The sequence below is a fragment of the Aulonocara sp. 'chitande type north' Nkhata Bay genome, linkage group LG17, assembly GCF_057382095.1.
Source record: "Aulonocara sp. 'chitande type north' Nkhata Bay isolate Kocher_YH1m ecotype deep benthic linkage group LG17, A_spYH_male_GT1.1, whole genome shotgun sequence".
Classification (NCBI taxonomy): Eukaryota; Metazoa; Chordata; class Actinopteri; order Cichliformes; family Cichlidae; genus Aulonocara; species Aulonocara sp. 'chitande type north' Nkhata Bay.
The window spans coordinates 15,795,211-15,815,014 of NC_141360.1; the positions used below are offsets into that span (position 1 = coordinate 15,795,211).

The 19,804-nt window shown below is 48.0% G+C and overlaps 1 protein-coding gene across 1 annotated transcript; it reads left to right on the forward strand.

The window, feature by feature from the left end:
• The first annotated feature begins 1,360 nt into the window (after positions 1–1,360).
• On the forward strand, positions 1,361–5,107 carry LOC147309818 (uncharacterized). Its single transcript, XM_086269529.1, has 5 exons — positions 1,361–1,409; positions 1,623–1,727; positions 1,831–1,998; positions 2,119–2,235; positions 2,435–5,107. The coding sequence occupies exons 1-5, from the start codon at positions 1,361–1,363 to the stop codon at positions 5,032–5,034; spliced, it is 3,039 nt and encodes a 1,012-aa protein (XP_086125655.1). The 3' UTR covers positions 5,035–5,107.
• Positions 5,108–19,804: the final 14,697 nt, after the last annotated feature.

Consider the following 19,804-nt stretch of genomic DNA (forward strand, 5'->3'; position numbering starts at 1 on the left):
TGATAATCAGTTGTCTGCTTGACGTTTATTCAGCTGTGTAAAAACTATAACTTTAATCACAGCCAAACCGATTTACTCAGGAACAAATAGAACACAGAAAAAAAGGCAAACAATTACATTTTTAAGTTATCCGAGTGACTTATATATCATGTTTAACCTGAGTAGCAAAAGAGCGGGGATCTGAAAACGATGAAGCCGCGAGTCCGCTGTTCTTGCCGGCTCGAGTGACCACTGCACCCCCCGGCTTGCTATCGAGCGGGTGGGTAACAGACGTCTCCGAAAACGTCTGCGCACTTTTTCAAATATGCGATGTCTTGATAAATCAAGCAGATATTTGAGATTTACACAGCTACATCTCGCCTGAAAATATGTTTTAAGTTTATTTTGTGACCCAGAAAGAGTAATAAGACTAATTTTAAAACTTAGCAGCGGCCGCCATTGTTGGCAGCTGAAATTTTGCTGGGCCGCGCTATGAATTCTGGGATATGGTGGGCCACGAAGGACACACCCGACCCATCCTTCAAATTCGGGGAAATGAAGGACGCATTTGTTGGCCGCATTTGAAGGAGTCGACGATTTGGGACAGCCTTCGTCGCCTGACTGTGACGTAATTGGCCTTCAAATGCGGCCTCCGGAGGATGCAACCGACGTTTTGGGACACAGCTACAGACTCACAGGCAGGCACTACAACAGAGGGAACAGAGACGTGGGACCAGGGCAGACACTGACTGGACACGGGGATATAGCAGACAGGGGAGACAGCAACTAAGGATTACACAGAGACATAAACCACAAGACAGAACTCTAACAAAGAAACCAAAGACTAGAAATGATAAATAATATAATAAACTCAAAAAAACTCAGTGTATAAAGTGTGTAATGAGGGGTTTTACAGCCTTAAAACATCTATAATATTTTTAAAAAATAAAGCTGGCTACTTTGCAGATTTAATCTGTTGCAGGCTGTTTCCAAAACGTAAGTCCTGCGATAAATGATGGACCATTGTGCAAGAAGTCCATTTACCATTTACCAAAAATCTAAGTTGTGTCAATTATGACTCATGAAACAGGACATGAAGTCATTCTTATTTAATGAAAAGTTAACAACGTAAAAGAAAATTTCTGAGCTTGTTTTGATGCATGAATACTTGTTGTTTAATTGAAGAAGAAAGGCGTGGTAAGATGCTTTGACATCATGATTTGACGAAAGAAGACTTGACTGTATGAATGATCATGCTGTAAAAATGTAAACACACCCAAACCTGATGTCACCTGTTCAGTATATAAAGTGCAGTGCTGCTCCTCAGCTTTAGTATCACAGTCCAGGGAAACTAATCTGCAGAACTGACCTGTTCATCACAATGAAGCTGCTGTTTTCTCTGTTTCTTCTCTGGGCACTCTCCACCACAGGTAACTACACTCATTTCACCTGCAGGTAGAAGGGAGTCTAATTTAAAGCTTTAAATCTTTTTTTATCTTACATTGTAATTTTTTTCCAAAGTTAGTGAGTAGTATTGACTCAACTGTAACCTGCTGTAACCCAATATGAACTTTCAAAACATCTCCTATTTGCTATATATTTAAATTGTGATGATCATTTCTGTATTCCTCTCCTGATTGCAGCTGGAGCCCTCCAGTGCCAAACCTGCACAAATTCAGCATGTTCAAGCACAGCACTACTTACATGCTCCTCATCGGAACCAATGTGTGTTACAGCTACCATTCTAGGTAATGTTTTCTCATATAATATTTAATATTTTCACTAAATTACATCCACTGTGAAGCTATTTGTGTTCCATCAACATTAACAAACTGGACTTTGCCTTTGTAGCTACTTCATCTGGAACTCTGGTCACACAAATCTACAAGGCATGTGCATCTTCCTCCCTGTGTCCAGCCGTAACCTCTCAGACATTTTCAGTCGACCTGGGTTTTCAAAGTGCTCTGGCTTCTGCTCAATGCTGCAACACAGATAACTGCAACTCAGTAACTCTGCCAAGTAAGTTAAATACTACATTGCTCATTGATGACAAAAGAATAATATAAAGAAATAAAAACAATAATCTGATGTTGTAAGAGTCTCTGTTCTGAAATGAAATGGCCTTCTTTTCTGTTTCAGATCCTGCTTCTCAGTCAAATAATGGTGGAGTATGCAACTTTTGTGACCCTTCCACTGGTCAGTGCTCCTCCACATTACAGTGTCAGGGAGTGGAGAACCAATGCTTCCAATCAACCAGTAAGTCTTTATGTTGTATCAGTTGTGTCATCGGTTTTCAATCAAAGATGATTTCAAATTCTTTTGTGATACTTCTGACATATAAATGAGCGGAAAATTTTAAAAAACTGTTAAGTTGTTTTTTGCATGAAATATATTAAGCTTCCTGGAAAGTAGCCAATTTAAAACATATCCTGAAATTCTTCTTTTTCATCTGCAGTCAAAAGCAGCACCGGCACGTATCCAGGTTACGGCTGCGCATCTGCAAACCTGTGTGCAGCTGCTTCAATGCTGGGTTCTCTACCTTTCATGCAGAGCGTTGGTACAGTATCAGGTGTTGCCTGTTCTGCAGCACCAACTACAACTGCTACCCCAACTACAACTAAAACCACCACCCCAACTACAACTACAACCACCACCCCAACTACAACTACAACCACGGACACAACTACAACCACCACCCCAACTACAACTACAACCACCACCCCAGCTACAACTACAACCACCACCCCAACTACAACTACAACCACCACCCCAACAACAACCACCACCCCAACTACAAGCACAACCACCGCCGCAACTACAACCACCGCTGTAACAACAACCACCGTCCCAGCTACAACTACATCCACCGCCGCAACCAAAACCACTACCCCAACTACAACCACTGCCGCAACTACAACCACCACCCCAACAACAACCACCACCAATGACCCAACTACAACAACCGCCGCAACTACAACCACCGCTGCAACCACAACCACCATCTCAGCTACAACTACAACCACAACCACCATCCCAACTACTACCACCGCAACTACAACCACCGCAACTACACCCACCACCACACTAACAGCTACAACCACCGCCCCAACTACAACAACCGCCGCAACTACAACCACCGCCGAAATAACAACCACTGCTGCAACCAAAACCACCGTCCCAGCTACAGCTACAACAATTGCCACAACTACAACCACCGTCCCAACTACAACCACCGCGGAAACTGCCACAACTGCCGCAACTACAACAACCACCCCAACTACAACCACCGCCCCAACTACTACCACCGCCGCAACCACCACCACCGCTGCAACCACCATCCCAGCTACAACTACAACCACTACCGCAACTACAATAACCACCCCAACGACAACTACAACCACCGCGCCAACTACAACAACTGCCGCAACTACAACCACCGCTGCAACCACAACCACGATCCCAGCTACAACTACAACCACCGCCGCAACCACAACCACCGCCCCAACTACAACAACCGCAACAACTACAACCACCGCTGTAACAACAACCACCGTCCCAGCTACAACTACATCCTCCGCCGCAACCACAACCACTGTCCCAACTACAACCACATCCACAACTACAACCACCACCCCAGCTACAACCACCGCCCCAATTACAACAGCCGCCGCAACTACAACCACAACCACTGCCGCAACTACAACCACCACCCCAACAACAACCACCGTCGCAACTACAACCACCGCCGCGAAAACAACCACCGTCCCAGCTACAACTACAACCACCACCGCAACTACAACAACCACCCCAACAACAACTACAACCACCGTGCCAACTACAACCACCGCTGCAACTACAACCACAACCACCACCCCAACTACAACGACCGCTGCAACCACAACCACCATCCCAACCACAACCACCGCTGCAACTACAACCACAACCACCGCTGCAACTACAACCACCACCCCAACTACAACCAGCGTCCCAACTACAACCACCGCCGCAACAACAACCACAACCACCACCCCAACTACAACCACCGCCGCAAGTACAACCACAACCACAACCACCGCTGCAACTACAACCACCACCCCAACTACAACTAGTGCTACGACAACCACCACCCCAGCGACAACCATCAACCCAACAACAACCACCACAACTACAATCACCGCTCCAACGACAACCACTACAACTACAACCACCGCTCCAACGACAACCATTACAACTACAACCACAGTCCCAACTACAACCAGTACAACTACAACCACCGCCCCAACTACAGCTACATCCAGTATCCCAACTACAACAACCAGCTCAACAACAAGCATCCCAACTACAACCTCCGCCTCAACAACAACTACCATTGCAACTACAACCACTACACCAACTACAACCACCACCCCAACTACAACCACCGCCTCAACAACAACCACCACTCCAACTACAACCACCGCCTCAACAACAACCACCACCCCAACTACAACCACGGCTACAACTACAACCACCACCCCAACTACAACCAGCGTCCCAACTACAACCACCGCCGCAACAACAACCACAACCACCACCCCAACTACAACCACCGCCGCAAGTACAACCACAACTACTATCACTACAACTCCATCCACTACCCCAACTATAACCACCGCCCCAACTACAGCTACATCCAGTACCCCAACTACAACATCCGCCTCAAAAACAACCACCACAACTACAACCGTCACTCCAACTACAACCACGGCCACAACTACAACCACTACACCAACTACAACCACGGCTACAACTACAACCACTACACCAACTACAACCACGGCTACAACTACAACCACTACACCAACTACAGCCACCACTCCAACTACACCCACTGCCTCAACTACCACAACCACTACCCCAACTACAACCACTGAAATTACAACCACTACCCCAACTACAACTTCAACTGCAGGATCAAGTACAACTACTGCCTCCACAACCAAAAGTGATGCTTGTTCCATCAGACTGGGAATGATCCATCTGCTGCTTGGACTCCTTCTCTTTACCTTTCATTGAAGTCTGAATAACACAAAAACAAACAAAAAAACATATGATGTCACAAACCTTTTCGAGATTTGAGTTGTTTAGAAATCACTGTTAAACTGAAGTCCATGAAAAAAGGTAATAGAGTATTGTTGAAGCAGACTTGGAATAAGTATGCAAGACTTCTTTGTTTGTTGGCATAGACAATTGTGTCAGTTCAATACTTAATATTATTTATAATATTTATTTTAAATATGTGTTATATGCATATTGTTTTCCATGTATGTATATGTCTGGATTTTAGTTTATACCAAGTGGGTGAAACAAAGGAGTCCTTGTAATAATAGCAAAGCATGCTTTGTAAATAAAAGAAAGAAGCACAATTATATTTATTTATTGTTTATTTGTTTCCCTTTGTCCCTTTGATTTTCTGAATTTCTCTCTCTACTTAATCTGCTGTATATTACTTGTGATCAAGATACAATGAAGTGTTTCAAGGCCATTTCCTAAATCTGCTGTGTGACCCACGGGTCACACATGTCGGTTAAAATGGGTTTCATTTTAAAAATAAAACCCAAACAAAATTGACAGCCGCAGCCGCCACAATATGTCAGATTACACCAGGTTAAAACAAATTAAAATACACCGCTGTATCGGGTCCTCGGCCCGCAGCCAGAAATCCACTCGGCAAAGCAGCAGCTCTGTACTCTGTAAATAAAAGCAGGAGATCACTTATGCTAGACAGTAAAACGCAGCGGGAGTATCTCTCCAATTATTTTGCTTTCATTACCTGTCCACAAGTTCGCGTCACACTAGAGCAGGGTGATATGACCAAAAATATTTATCACGATATACATTTGAAAATTTGCGATAACGATATATCTGACGATATAATTGACACTAGACAAAATACTTTACAACTCCACAATTTTATTAGTGCAAAAAAACCCATCAATGTATTTTCACTTAAACAAGCAGCTGTTTTTTACATTAAAGTTATATAAAAATGTAACAGTGCAAATGCAAATTCCTTGCTGACAGTTTAATCAAAAGGCATTTCCAGTGGAAATTAGCCAACATATCCTCAGCATAACCGTGTATAATATCCACAAAACTTAAAAAGAGCTTATATACACGCAATACGGTAACATTATGTTGAAGCACAGTACGTATCACTCTGCGAGGCTCCTGCCTACGATAGCCATAATGCTCTGACAATCCATCAAGTGGTGCAGGTTTGTAGCTTAGCAAAGTCGTACTAAAACATCAGTCAGTAAACACAACCAGAATTCAAACATAAGGCACACGGGATTATAAGATATATATTTCTAGATTTATATTTCAGAAAAATCAAAGGATTGATTTTAAGTGCGCCATATTTTCCAAAAAACACGGTAATAACCACGGTCCGCTAGCATGCTCTACCAAAAATAGTGCTTTGTTGTGTATCCGGAGGACGAAAGCTAAACCAGTTCCACACCACTGAAGTTCCAGCATTTTTACAAACCAATTCTGGTTCATCCGTTCCATTCAACGGTCCGCTTTGGCCCTTGTCATTCTCCATCGCCGCCGTGCCTTTTTCGCCATGTGCGTATGAAAACAAAGGCACTGCGCATACGCGTTTTACCCATATTCTATCGCAATATTTCATTTTCTTGTCGTTGCCCAACATTATACCGGTATTAACGTGAATGGTATGATATGGCCCAGCCCTACGTCACACCCTAATAAATATTGGTCAGTGGCGGTGGACTCCACTACACATCTCTCTGCCGGAGTAGCGCAATGTTTCCCACCTACCTACAAGGGTGCAAATAACTTTAAATCTCTGCCAAAGAGCCAGACCTCAAGTCAATAACAAAAGTTTGATTAGCCTGTAGAAATAGGAAAGAGAGAAACAGAAAAACATGAGTCTGTGTGGCGGTGTGTGTGTGACAACTTTGCACGCCCATAAAAGGACACTGGCTGATGTGCTTAGTGTGGGACCAGAGAGAGAGAGACTTAGTGTTAATACAGGTGCACTGAAAACGTGAGTACAGCGGCAAAAGCATAGATTAACAGAATTGGGAGTTAAACAGGCCAGGCTTTGGCTTAAATTTTGACAGCTTCACCTCTCATTGTCTCCTTATCCTGAGAATAATAATAATAATAATAATAATAATAATAATAATAATAATAATAATAATAATAATAATAATAATAATAATGGATTGCATTTATATAGCGCTTTTCGGGGGCCTCAAAGCACTTTACAATTCCACTATTGTAAAGTGAAGAAAGAGAAGAAACTTAAAGGACAGTCAATCTCCTGATGAAGACAGGAGACAGACAGAACACTGTGTACTTGAATAATTACCAGCAGGCAAAAAGACAGTGCAATTTAACTCCCCAATCAACAGGACCAATTCTGTTTACATTATACATGCTTCCCTTAGGCAGTATCATTAGAAGACATAGCATACATTTTCACTGCTATGCAGATGACACCCAGCTCTATCTGTCCATGAAGCCAGATAACACACACCAATTAGTTAAACTGCAGGAATGTCTTAAAGACATAAAGACCTGGATGGCTGCTAACTTTCTGCTTCTTAATTCAGATAAAACTGAGGTTATTGTACTCGGCCCTGAAAAGCCTAGAAATATGGTATCTAACCAGATTCTTACTCTGGATGGCATTACCTTGGCCTCCAGTAACGCTGTGAGGAACCTTGGAGTCATCTTTGACCAGGACATGTCCTTCAATGCACATATTAAACAAATATGTAAGACTGCTTTCTTCCATTTGCGCAACATCTCTAAAATTAGAAATATCCTGTCTCAGAGTGACGCTGAAAAACTAGTTCATGCATTTATTACTTCCAGGCTGGACTACTGTAATTCATTATTATCAGGATGTCCAAAAAACTCACTGAAAAGCCTTCAGCTAATCCAAAATGCTGCAGCAAGAGTACTGACAGGGACTAGAAAGTGAGAGCATATTTCTCCTGTTTTGGCTTCCCTTCATTGGCTTCCTGTTAAATCCAGAATTGAATTCAAAATCCTGCTCCTCACATACAAGGTCTTAAATAATCAGGCCCCATCTTATCTTAATGACCTTGTAGTACCATATCACCCAATTAGAGCACTTCGCTCTCGCTCTGCAGGCCTACTTGTTGTTCCTAGAGTAATTAAAAGTAGAATGGGAGGGAGAGCCTTCAGTTTTCAGGCCCCTCTTCTATGGAACCAGCTTCCAGTTTGGATTCAGGAGACAGACACTATCTCTACTTTCAAGATTAGGCTTAAAACTTTCCTTTTTGCTAAAGCATATAGTTAGGGCTGGCGATTTTGGTTCTGTTCTCCTCTAATTGGTGTTTACCCTGTTCCCCCCCGTGTGTTCCTGTTTTATTGTGAAGGTCTGCGTCTTATGTGAGTGTTTTCAGTTTGCCTCCCTGGTCTCGTCATGTTAATCACTCCCAGCTGTGTCTCCCACCTGTGTGTAATCTCCCTGTGTTCTCTGAGTGTATTTAAGTTGTATTTTCTGTCTTAGTAATCGCTGGTTCGTCTGTGTTGTTTCCCCTCGGTCTCCCGGCGTCTCCCCGTATGTATTTCTCCGGACCTCCCTGCATCCTCATTCTGGTTTGTCTTATTAGTTTACCCAGTTTAGGTTTCCGGTTTCATGTTTTGTCGCCACCGCTGTTTGTACTTACACCCCTGTAAATAAACACTCACCTGCACCAGAGCTGCTGCCTTTTGGGTCCTTTTCTACATTCCACACGGCTTGCCCCGGCAATCCGTGACAGTACGAACCAGCCACCATGGACCCAGCGGCAGTAAATCCGTCCGAGGAGCTCCGGGACGACATTACGTATAATGTGGAGATCCTCCTCGGGCTGTGGCTGGAGAACCCCCCAGAGGAGCTGCGTCGCGCCGTGGAAAGACGGCTACAACGGCTCTTTTCCGGCCTGCCATGGCTATTGGAATCGCTTCCCCCGACCGCGCAGGCCTTTCTCCACCTCACACCTCACCTTCTCTCCGCCACAACTACCTCGCAGCCCAACTCGCTGGATGTGATCTTGCCCGGCCCGTCGGAGCCATCTGCGGGGAGGAAACGCCGATCGCGCCGCGGGTGCGCCACCCCACAGCCGGACGTTCGGACTTCTAATTCACCGGCTGTGGTGAGTGAGGACTCTTTTTCATTTTCGGACTGTATGACTGTTCATTCTGGGGCGGTGTTCTGTGCAGCAGATGATATTGTGAATAGCATGTCACCTGCCCCGCAGCCATTCTCAGCTCAGCCTCCAGTGTCGCTTTCAGCTCAGCCTCCAGTGTCGCTTTCAGCTCAGTCTCCAGTGTCGCCTTCAGCTCAGTCTCCCGTGTCGCCTTCAGCTCAGTCTCCCGTAGCTCCAGTGTCGCCTGTAGCGCAGGCCCCAGTAGCTCCAGTGCCGCCTGTAGCGCATGCCCCAGTAGCTCCAGTGCCGCCTATAGCGCAGGCCCCAGTAGCTCCAGTGCCGCCTGTAGCGCAGGCCCCAGTAGCTCCGGTGTCCCCGCTACCCGTAGCTCTGGCTCCGGTATCCCCGGTTTCACTCATTCACTCCATGCAGGGAGAAAGTCTAATTTCACCTCAAGGTGCTTTTCATGGTTCAGCCGCCATTGGCACAGTTTGCCACTCCAGGGCTTCCCCAGAGGCTAGGTCTCAGTCCCCGGCTGATTCTGGACCCCTGAAGTCTAAGCAGCTACCTGAGAACTGCGCCATGTCAGCATTGCCTGTGCAGAGCCCGTGCTCAGCGCATTGCCAGTTGCCTTCGTGTTTGCCAGAGGACTCCATGACTGCTGGCTTAGTGATGACTTCTGCTGGAGGGTCCGTAGGACCACTCCGGCCTTTGTTTCTAGTCTCCGCTGGTGGGTCCGAGGGACCGCTCCGGCCTTCGTCTCCAGTCTCCGCTGGAGGGTCCGAGGGGCCCGTTCAGCCTCCTGCCTCCGCTGGAGGGTCCGAGGGGCCCGTTCAGCCTCCTGCCTCCGCTGGAGGGTCCGAGGGGCCCGTTCAGCCTCCTGCCTCCGCTGGAGGGTCCGAGGAGCCCGTCCAGCCGCCTGCTGCAGCTTCATCATCATCCTCGCCTGCTGCAGCTTCATCATCATCATCCTCGCCTGCTGTATCTTCATCATCATCCTCGCCTGCTGCAGCTTCATCATCCTTGGTGGCGCTGTCACTTGGCGTTCGCTCGCTCTGCGCTTCATCATCCTCGTCTGGTCCAGCCTCCGCGTCTTCAGCCTCGTCTGGTCCAGCCTCCGCGCCTTCAGCCTCGTCTGGTCCGGCTTCATCCGAGTCTTCAGCCTCGTCTGGTCCGGCTTCATCCGAGTCTTCAGCCTCGCCTGGTCCGGCTTCATCCGAGTCTTCATCCTCGCCTGGTCCGGCTTCATCAGAGTCTTCATCCTCGCCTGGTCCAGCCTCTGCAGCCTCACCTGGTCCAGCCTCTGCCTGTGCTTCGCCTGGTCCAGCTTCTGCCTGTGCTTCGCCTGGTCCAGCTTCTGCCTGTGATTCGTCTGGTCCAGCTTCTGCCTGTGCTTCGCCTGGCCCAGCCTCTGCAGCCTCACCTGGTCCAGCCTCTGCCTGTGCTTCGCCTGGTCCAGCCTCTGCAGCCTCACCTGGTCCAGCCTCTGCCTGTGCTTCCCCTGGTCCAGCCTCTGCAGCCTCACCTGGTCCAGCCTCTGCAGCCTCGCCTGGTCCGGATCGCCATCGCCTGAGTCGCCGCCATTGCCTTCCGCGCGGTCGGCCCCCTGAACTGCTCCGTCGTCTCCCTCGTCGCCGCCGTTGCCTTCCGCGCGGTCGGCCCCCTGAACTGCTCCGTCGTCTCCCTCGTCGCCGCCGCTGCCTTCCGCACGGCCGGCCCCCGGACCATCTTCGCCTGAGTGGCCGCCGTTGCCTTCCGCACGGCCGGCCCCCGGACCGCCATCGCCTGAGTGGCCGCCGTTGCCTTCCGCACGGCCGGCCCCCGGACCGCCATCGCGTGAGTGGCCGCCGTTGCCTTCCGCACGGCCGGCCTCCCGAACTGTGTCCACGTCGCCGCTGTTGCCGTCCGCACGGTCGGCCCCCCGAACTGTGTCCACGTCACCGCTGTTGCCGTCCGCACGGTCGGCCCCCTGAACTGTTTGGACTCCTGTGCTGTCGGCCCCCTGGCCAGCCCCCTGAACTCTTCTGTTTTGGACTCCTGTGCTGTCGGGCCCTGGCCGGCCCCCTGGACTTTTCTATTTTGGACTCTGTTTTTTCCTTTGTTCTGGCGTGCTTCGTTTCTTTTGGGTTTGGGCTCGTTTTTTGTTTTTGTCTTTTGGCCTTCTGGTGCTCCGGTTTTGTTTTGCTTCGGGCCCTCCTTCCCTAACTTTAAAAAAGAAACTTTTAAAAAAGGACCAAACGGACTCTGAACAAAAGGACTCTTGCACAGAAAAAAATCACAGCATTAATTTATTAATTAATTGTGGGCAGGGGAGAGGTCACTGAGGCAGTTAAACAACTCCTTGGTGGCAGAGTCTCTGGTGTGGATGAAGTCTGCCCCGAGTTCCTGAAGGCTCTGGACGTTGTAGGGCTGTCCTGGTTGACACGCCTCTACAATGTTGCGTGGGGATCAGGGGCAGTACCCCTGGACTGGCAGACCGGGGGGGTGGTCCCCATCTTTTAGAAGGGGGACCGGAGGGTCTGTTCCAACTACAGGTGGATCACACTCCTCAGCCTCCCTGGGAAATGGTAAAATGGTAAATGGCCTGTATTTATATAGCGCTTTACTAGTCCCTAAGGACCCCAAAGCGCTTTACATATCCAGTCATCCACCCATTCACACACACATTCACACACTGGTGATGGCAAGCTACATTGTAGCCACAGCCACCCTGGGGCGCACTGACAGAGGCGAGGCTGCCGGACACTGGCGCCACCGGGCCCTCTGACCACCACCAGTAGGCAACGGGTGAAGTGTCTTGCCCAAGGACACAACGACCGAGACTGTCCGAGCCGGGGCTCGAACCTGCAACCTTCCGATTACAAGGCGAACTCCTAACTCTTGAGCCAAAGTCTATGCCAGGGTGCTGGAATGGAGAGTTCATCCGCTAGTCGAACCTCAGATACAGGAGGATCAATGCAGTTTTCGTCCTGGTCGCGGAACACTGGACCAGCTCTTTATCTTCTCAAGGATATTTAAGACTGCATGGGAGTTTGCCCAACCAGTCTACATGTGTTTTGTGGACTTGGAGAAGGCATTCGACCGTGTCCCTCGGGGTGTCCTGTGGGAGGTGTTGCGGGAGTATGGGGTGTCTGGCCCATTGCTACGGGCCATTCGATCCCTGTACAACCATTGCAAGAGCTTGGGTCGCATTGCCGGCAATAAGTCGGACTTGTTCCCAGTGGGTGATGGGCTCCGCCAGGGCTGCCCTTTGTCACAGATTCTGTTCATAAGTTTTATGGACAGGATTTCTAGGCTATTTCTTGGCTTCATAGAGTGATGGCCTCCAGCTCTCACCGGAACGGTTTGTAGCCGAGTGTAAAGCAGCGGGAATGAGGATCAGCACCTCCAAATCTGAGGCCATGGTTCTCAGCCGGAAAAGGGTGGAGAGCCCACTCCGGGTCAGGGGTGAGTTCCTGCCCCAAGTGGAGGAGTTCAAGTATCTCGGGGTCTTGTTCGCAAGTGATGGGAGAAGGGAGCCGGAGATCGACAGATGATTGGTGCTGCGGCCGCAGTGATGCGGTCTGTCGTGGTGAAGAGGGAGCTGAGTGTTAAAGCGACGCTCTCAATTTACCGGTCGATCTACGTCCCTACCCTCATCTCTGGCCACGAGCTGTGGGTAGTGACCGAAAGAATGAGATCGTGGATACAAGCGGGGGAAATGAGCTTCCTACGAAGGGTGGCTGGGTGAGAAGTTCAGCCATCCGGAAGAGGGGCTCAGAGTAGAGCCGCTGCTCCTCCACATCAAAAGGAGCCAGCTGAGGTGGTTCAGGCATCTGACAAGGATGCCTCCTGGGCGCCTCCTTGGTGAGGTTTTCCGGGCATGTGCCACCGGGAGGAGGCCCCGGGGCAGAACCAGGACACGATGGAGAGATTATATCTCTCGGCTGGCCTGGGAGAGCCTTGGTGTTCCCCCAGATAAGCTGGAGGAGGTGGCTGGGGAGAGGGAGGTCTGGGCTTCTCTGCTTAGGCTGCTGCCCCCTCAACCTGGCCCCAGATAAAGCGGGAGAAGATGGATGGATGGATGGATATTTCAGTGCTTTTTTTCCCTGAGATGTCATACACTTCAGATTCTAGCCAAACATTTTACCTTTCCAAGGATAGTAGGCGGGCCCAGGTACATATGTTTACTTTTAGAGCAGAGCTACAGATTAAAAATGCCCAAGGAAAAGCGGTCAACAGTCTGGCTGTACTTCACAGCAAAAGATGCAAACTCAGCAGCCTGCAACAAGTGCTTTTAGGTGATACTGTGCAAAGGAGGTAACACCTCGAATCTGATAAAACTCCTGGCGACGCATAGCGGTTTTTTTTAAAGCCAAGAAATGCACGGTACCTACTACGGATGTGGTGCCTGTTATCGGACCTGGAGTTAGCAACATTTGTTTGTTACAGTCAGCTTTATAGAAGTGACCCCATCATAAAAACCCCATGGTGTGTTGGCAAACTCTGTGTTTGTGTGTGTATGCACGAGCACATGAGTGCCTGTGTGTGCGCATACCCGTATGTCTATGTAAGTGCACGTAAGTGAATGTGTTTGCGTACCTGTGTGTATGTGTGAGTGCACGCCAGTGAGTGTGGATGTGTGAGTGTAACAGTTTAAGCACTGTGTGTGTGTGTGTGTGTGTGTGTGTGTGTGTGTGTGTGTGTGTGTGTGTGTGTGTGTGTGTGTGTGTGACTGTGACTTCCTGACGGTCATAAAAGTAATCTCACCCAAGCTACACCAAATTCCTCTACACAACATAGAAAACAGAGTTAACATATTACAAACACTGAGACCCCCACTCTGCATCCACTGGGCCATTGCCCTCTTGTTGTCTTACATTTACAGATAAGGATGTGGAGAGTCTCCTGCAAACCTACTTCTAAGTTATAACAATTATGAGTTTTTATTAAAGGTACAAGCATCAGCATCAGCAACCCCCAACTGTAGCTCCCTGTCTCCTTTTATGACAGCAGACCCCCAGTGTCAATAAATGCCTTTCCCTCTAAACAATTACACACACTCGCAAGCCTACAGCTAACCCAAACTGAAACACACACTGTTACAAAAAACATCTTTTAAAAAATGGTAATATTCCGGCAGCTGGGGCGCCAAAATACTACCGTAACATAACAGAAAATGACTTCCTCATAAAAATACGGTTATTTCCAGTAATGACAATACAGTTTGTTACGCTAATTTTACATGGGATCTTGCCTTTTCAATTAATTCTGACCACAAGGCAAACTGCCAACTCTTGAGCCACGATCGCCCTAAATAGTGATGATAATAATACTGTGATGTAACTCAAGCTTATAGGAATCATGTTATATACTTTTCCATAGCATTACATTTGAATTCAACAGTTCAATCTTTCAAATAACGGACAGATATTTGTGAAATCATGATACATTTGTGAATGTATTTTAACAATCTAAATATGCATATGTACAGACAGATACATTTAATAATCATGAAAATTATGTTTTATTACATTACAGTGATTTAACATTAATTTACATTTGAAATCACAGTCTATTTACGTAACTTTAATGATATTCTAGAAGAACAGAACAAAACTGTAAAATGCACAGTAAAATACTTTTATATTAGGATTTTTTCCTATAGTGCAGCCATACCCGCGACCTTGTGGTTGTTAGTTCACATTCATTGGCTGATGCTTAGCGTCATGTTATTATGTCTCCCAACACCCAATGGCATGTCACATTGTTTTCATGGCCACACCCTCACCCCAGGTGCAGAGGCCTACAGGGTGTTAGATTTTGTATTGTTGATTGTCATTTATGCTTAGAAATATTTAACCATATATGCTTAGAGGTGTATAATCAATTGTGTAGTGATAGGACTGTGATCTTTAGCAGGCTGTAAAGGCTTGGTGTGTATTCCACACTAGAATGCACACCCACAGTCTAGGAACATCAGAGAGGTCCTATCTTCTCATTGTTGATATATGGTATAGCAAACACACGTATATCTCTTTAAGTATAAGAGCCTTTTGTTTAGATAGATCTGCTAGACGCCTGGCACCAGCTTTGGGGAGTCTTCACAGGGTCACATCTTGACCTCACACAAATCATTCCACACACACACACACAGGCAAAGTACTCTTTGTGTGTATGTAGACGTCATATGTTAATGAACCTATGCATATTCATGTAACCTCAATAAAAGGGCAGTGTTACGGGAGAACGGACGAGAGCAACTGGGGTCAAGCGAAGGAACGGCGTTTGTCCGGTTATCTCCCGTACACGAGAAACATGAAGAACTTTGCCTACTTCGTGTCTTGCTTTGCAGTGTAATTATATTGTCTCCAACGTTCCAGCGGATGGGTTCAAGCTACAAACCTATCATTAATTGGTCCTTCGATGTCGGATCCCTGGAGTCGGCATTCACCGAGGGGAGAAGAGGCACGCTGAAAGACTGACGTCAGCCAGGAAGTTCCTGTGGATTAACTGTCTATCTTTTCTCCTCGATGAATGACGATCGGCGGGATTCGAGGCTGTATTACACGCTAAGCAACGCCGAGTAAGTTGAGAGAGCGACTCTATAACCGCAGAACTGGGTTAGTGTCCCGAAAAAGAGGTTTTGGTAAAATTGCCCAAAGGCCCAAGTGTCCGGTGTGTGTCCGGTTTTGAAATCGCCCTGGGTGTGTGTCCCGAGCGTCCCTTCATTGGGTTTTGAAATCACCCTGGGTGTGTGTCCCGAGCGTCCCTTCATTGGGTTTTGAAATCGCCCTGGGTGTGTGTCCCGAGCGTTCCTTCATTGGGTTTTGAAATCGCCCTGGGTGTGTGTCCCGAGCGTCCCTTCATTGGGTTTTGTCGCGCAACTGGGTGAGCGTCCCACAACTGGGTTAGTGTCCCGAGCGGTCCGGTGTGAGTCCAGAGTAGGCCTATTTTGTGTTGTTGTCGTTGTCGTTGTTGTCGTCGTCGTTGTTGTTGTGTGAGTGTGTGCGGAGCAGAACACGTGGTCTGTGACACCGACTGTTGTTGTTATCATGGGTTCCTAACCAACCATGAGTGTGTCAGAGGGTGACAGACGTTTGTGCTGGACTTTGCTCCTGGCAGCACAAAGTATTTAAATAAAAATGAGAGAGAGTGACGGCTCCTTAGCTGAGCGGGTTCATGCGAGCGCGGTCGCGCGGGTTTCACGCGGACCTGAGCCGTGCGGTTAATCGCAGGCTTATAAATGGAAGAGATTCAAAGTTTTCAGAAAACACACCAGCCTTGAAGAGCGTGTGGAGAAGGCCTGCCACATCAGCAGCACTTGAGATGTGCTGTGGTGAATGGCTTTCCCCCACCCCCTTGCTGACACAAAATGTTTATTCTTTAGCTTGCCCTGATCGACAATAGCCTGTGTGCCAGACCATAGATTTAATTGAGGTGGATAATTGTTAAAAGTTGCTCAAATTTATTACAATGACATATGAGGTGAAGTGATATAGATAAATATTTTAACTAATGATGTGCATAGAGGCACTTGACCTGTGTGAAAGACTGTCGTCTTATTATGAGCCATTGTTGAGATATAGAGCACACCTGTGAAAACAACTAATATGTTGAACCCTGTATGAAACATCTAAAAGTACATGATGGAGAAGCTGAATTGAATATGAAAGTGTAAGACTTTGCCACTGTGGGCAGAGCATGCAACTACTGTGTGATGTTGCGTTGCAGTCTCTTCTGAGCTGATGAGCAAGCTACACATTATCAGATCGAGAGTTGTCTGAGAGCTACTCAAAGAGAGGGAAACAGAGCTATGATAACTGTGATAACTGGAGTGTGCAGCGTTTCCGTGAGCAGTTTTCCTGCATCTTGACTCATGTGTGTAGAGTGTTCATAACATCAGCATCATGTTTTTGTTATTTGTTTTGTTGGGTCGAAAATAGGCAATAAAATGGCAATAAAAGAGACAGTGGGACAAAGAGAGACACAGGACAAAGCTGAAGGAGAATTGCCGGCTATTGGACTGTTGAAGTGGGAGAGGACAACAGAGTGAGAGGACAACAGACAACAGAGAGGAGTGGTGAGAACACAGAGGAATGCTGTTATTTAAATGTGGGAAATCAAAATTTGGGTTAGCAAACCTGGGGAAAAGAAAACTGACTGCTTAAGTTGGAAAATTGAGAAGGAGTCTGAAACACTGCGAAAATAGAAACATATACAAATCACACAAACAAGCAGAACATGCATTAACCCTACTAATAAATTCAAGATGGCGCTGGAGTGACGGCAGCCTTTCCAAGTAGCTCTGCAACACCGCACCTTTTTGTTAACTTTAACTTTTTAGACTAGGCTTTTCAAACTTTTTTTTTTCACCTTCCTCTACTTATACCTCTTAGATATAGTGATACAAGATGGATAATGCACTTTTTAAAACTTCTGGAACCAGTTCCTTCATCTATTCGAGAGCGGAGCTGCTGGCACTAAAAACAAAGGGACAGACCGGCATGCGACACAACATCCCGGCCGAGCTAAAGAGGAGCTACAGAGGCTGCAAAGCTGGAGCGAGGAGAGCGGATCACCGGAGGCAATTCAAACCATCAATCCCGACAGTGATCATGGGCAACGTGAACTCGTTACAGAATAAGATTGATGAACTGTGCGCTCTGAACAACCACAGACTATACCGTGAGTGCAGCTTGTTTATCTTCACGGAGATGTGGCTAACCGAGCTAACGCCGCAGGCTAACGTAGACCTATGCGGTTTCACATCCGTGAGAGCCGATAGGGACACGCAGGCCAGCGGAAAAAGCAGAGGTGGGGGACTCATTGTCTACGTTAACAACAGATACTGTAACCCTGGACACGTCTCCGTTAAAGTTTCGGTATGCCGTCCGGACCTGGAGCTGCTAGCTGTTAGCTTGCGGCCATATTATCTACCTCGGGAGTTCAGTCATGTGATCTGTGTGTGTGTTTACATCCCTCCGAGGGCCGACGCAACAGCTGCCTGTGAGAAAATACACACAGTCACAGCAAGACTTCAGACACAAAACCCCGAGGCTTTCATTATTATATCTGGAGACTTTAACCATGCCACACTGGACTCTACTCTGGCTGCTTTTCACCAGTTTGTGAATTGTCCCACAAGGAGCAACAGGACAATTGACCTACTGTATGCTAATGTGAGAGATGCATACAGAGCCACCCCCTCCCCCCACTAGGGAAGTCAGACCACAACCTGGTTTACCTACAGCCACAATACACACCCCTCGTCCAAAGGCAGCCTGTCACAACGCGCTCCATCCGGAGATGGACCCCAGAAAAGGAGGATGCTCTGAGAGACTGTTATGACACCACAGACTGGGATGTGCTCCTGAGCCCACATGGTGAGGACATAGAGGGGGCGACACACTGTCTTACAGACTACCTCAACTTTTGTGTGGACACGGTCGCCCCTGCTAAGACGGTACGGTGTTATCCTAATAACAAACCGTGGGTAACACAGGAAGTCAAAGCTGTCCTCAACATGAAGAAGAAGGCTTTCAGGAGCAAAGTGAAGGAGGAGATGAAGGCAGCACAGCGGGAGGTGAAACGCTGCCTGAGGGAAGCAAAGGACACCTACAGGAGGAAGGTGGAGCAGAAGTTGGAGAGGAACAATATGAGGGAGGTCTGGAATGGTGTGAAAACCATCACAGGCCACAACACCAAGAAAAGCACAGTGGGGGGGACTGTGGAGAAGGCAAACGAACTTAACAACTTCTTCAACAGGTTTGACCAGCCCACAACCCCCCCACCCTCACCTTCACTACAGAGTCCAATCCCCACTCTCCTACCTCCCTCGCTTCCCCCCCTTCCTGACACCATGACACCCCCCTCCTCCAATCCCTCTCTCAGCAGCAAGACATCTCCCCCCCTCCCCTCTGCCCAAACATCTCCCAGTGTCACAGTGGATCAGGTCAGGAGACAACTGAGGAAGCTTCGCCCCAGAAAGGCAGCAGGCCCAGACAAGGTGTGTCCTAGGATGCTAAAGGCGTGTGCTGCTGAACTTGGGGAGCCGCTACAACGAGTCTTCAACCTCAGTCTGCGACTGGGGAGAGTGCCCGCCCTATGGAAGACATCCTGCATCGTCCCGGTCCCCAAAAAGAACCGGCCCAATGAGCTGAATGACTTCCGACCGGTGGCACTGACGTCACATCTTATGAAGACTCTAGAGCAGCTCTTCCTCAACCTCCTCCGACCACAGGTACAACATGCCCAGGACCCACTACAGTTTGCATACAAGGCGGGTGTCGGAGTGGAGGATGCCATCCTGTACCTCCTACACAGAGCCCACTCACACCTGGATGGGGGAAAAGGCACGGTCAGGATCCTGTTTCTTGACTTTTCCAGTGCCTTTAATACCATCCGGCCCTGTATGCTTCAAGAAAAACTGAACAGGATGGAGGTGGACCCCTGCCTGGTGGCTTGGATCTCCGACTACCTCACCGACAGACCACAGTACGTCAGGCTGAAGGACATCACGTCTGACACAGTGGTCAGCAGCACAGGAGCACCACAGGGAACTGTGCTGTCCCCTCTTCTCTTCACCCTGTACACCTCTGACTTCTGCTACAACTCTGAATTATGCCACATTCAGAAGTTTGCAGACGACACAGCCATCATGGGGTGTATCT

What these genes read in the sequence shown, in the direction of transcription:
- LOC147309818 (XM_086269529.1), top strand. Translation starts at nt 1,361, where the DNA reads ATGAAGCTGCTGTTTTCTCTGTTTCTTCTCTGGGCACTCTCCACCACA. An exon ending in CTGGGCACTCTCCACCACAG is followed by an intron (nt 1,410 to 1,622) that starts GTAACTACACTC and finishes TCCTGATTGCAG; the next exon opens with CTGGAGCCCTCCAGTGCCAA. An exon ending in CCAATGCTTCCAATCAACCA is followed by an intron (nt 2,236 to 2,434) that starts GTAAGTCTTTAT and finishes TTTCATCTGCAG; the next exon opens with TCAAAAGCAGCACCGGCACG.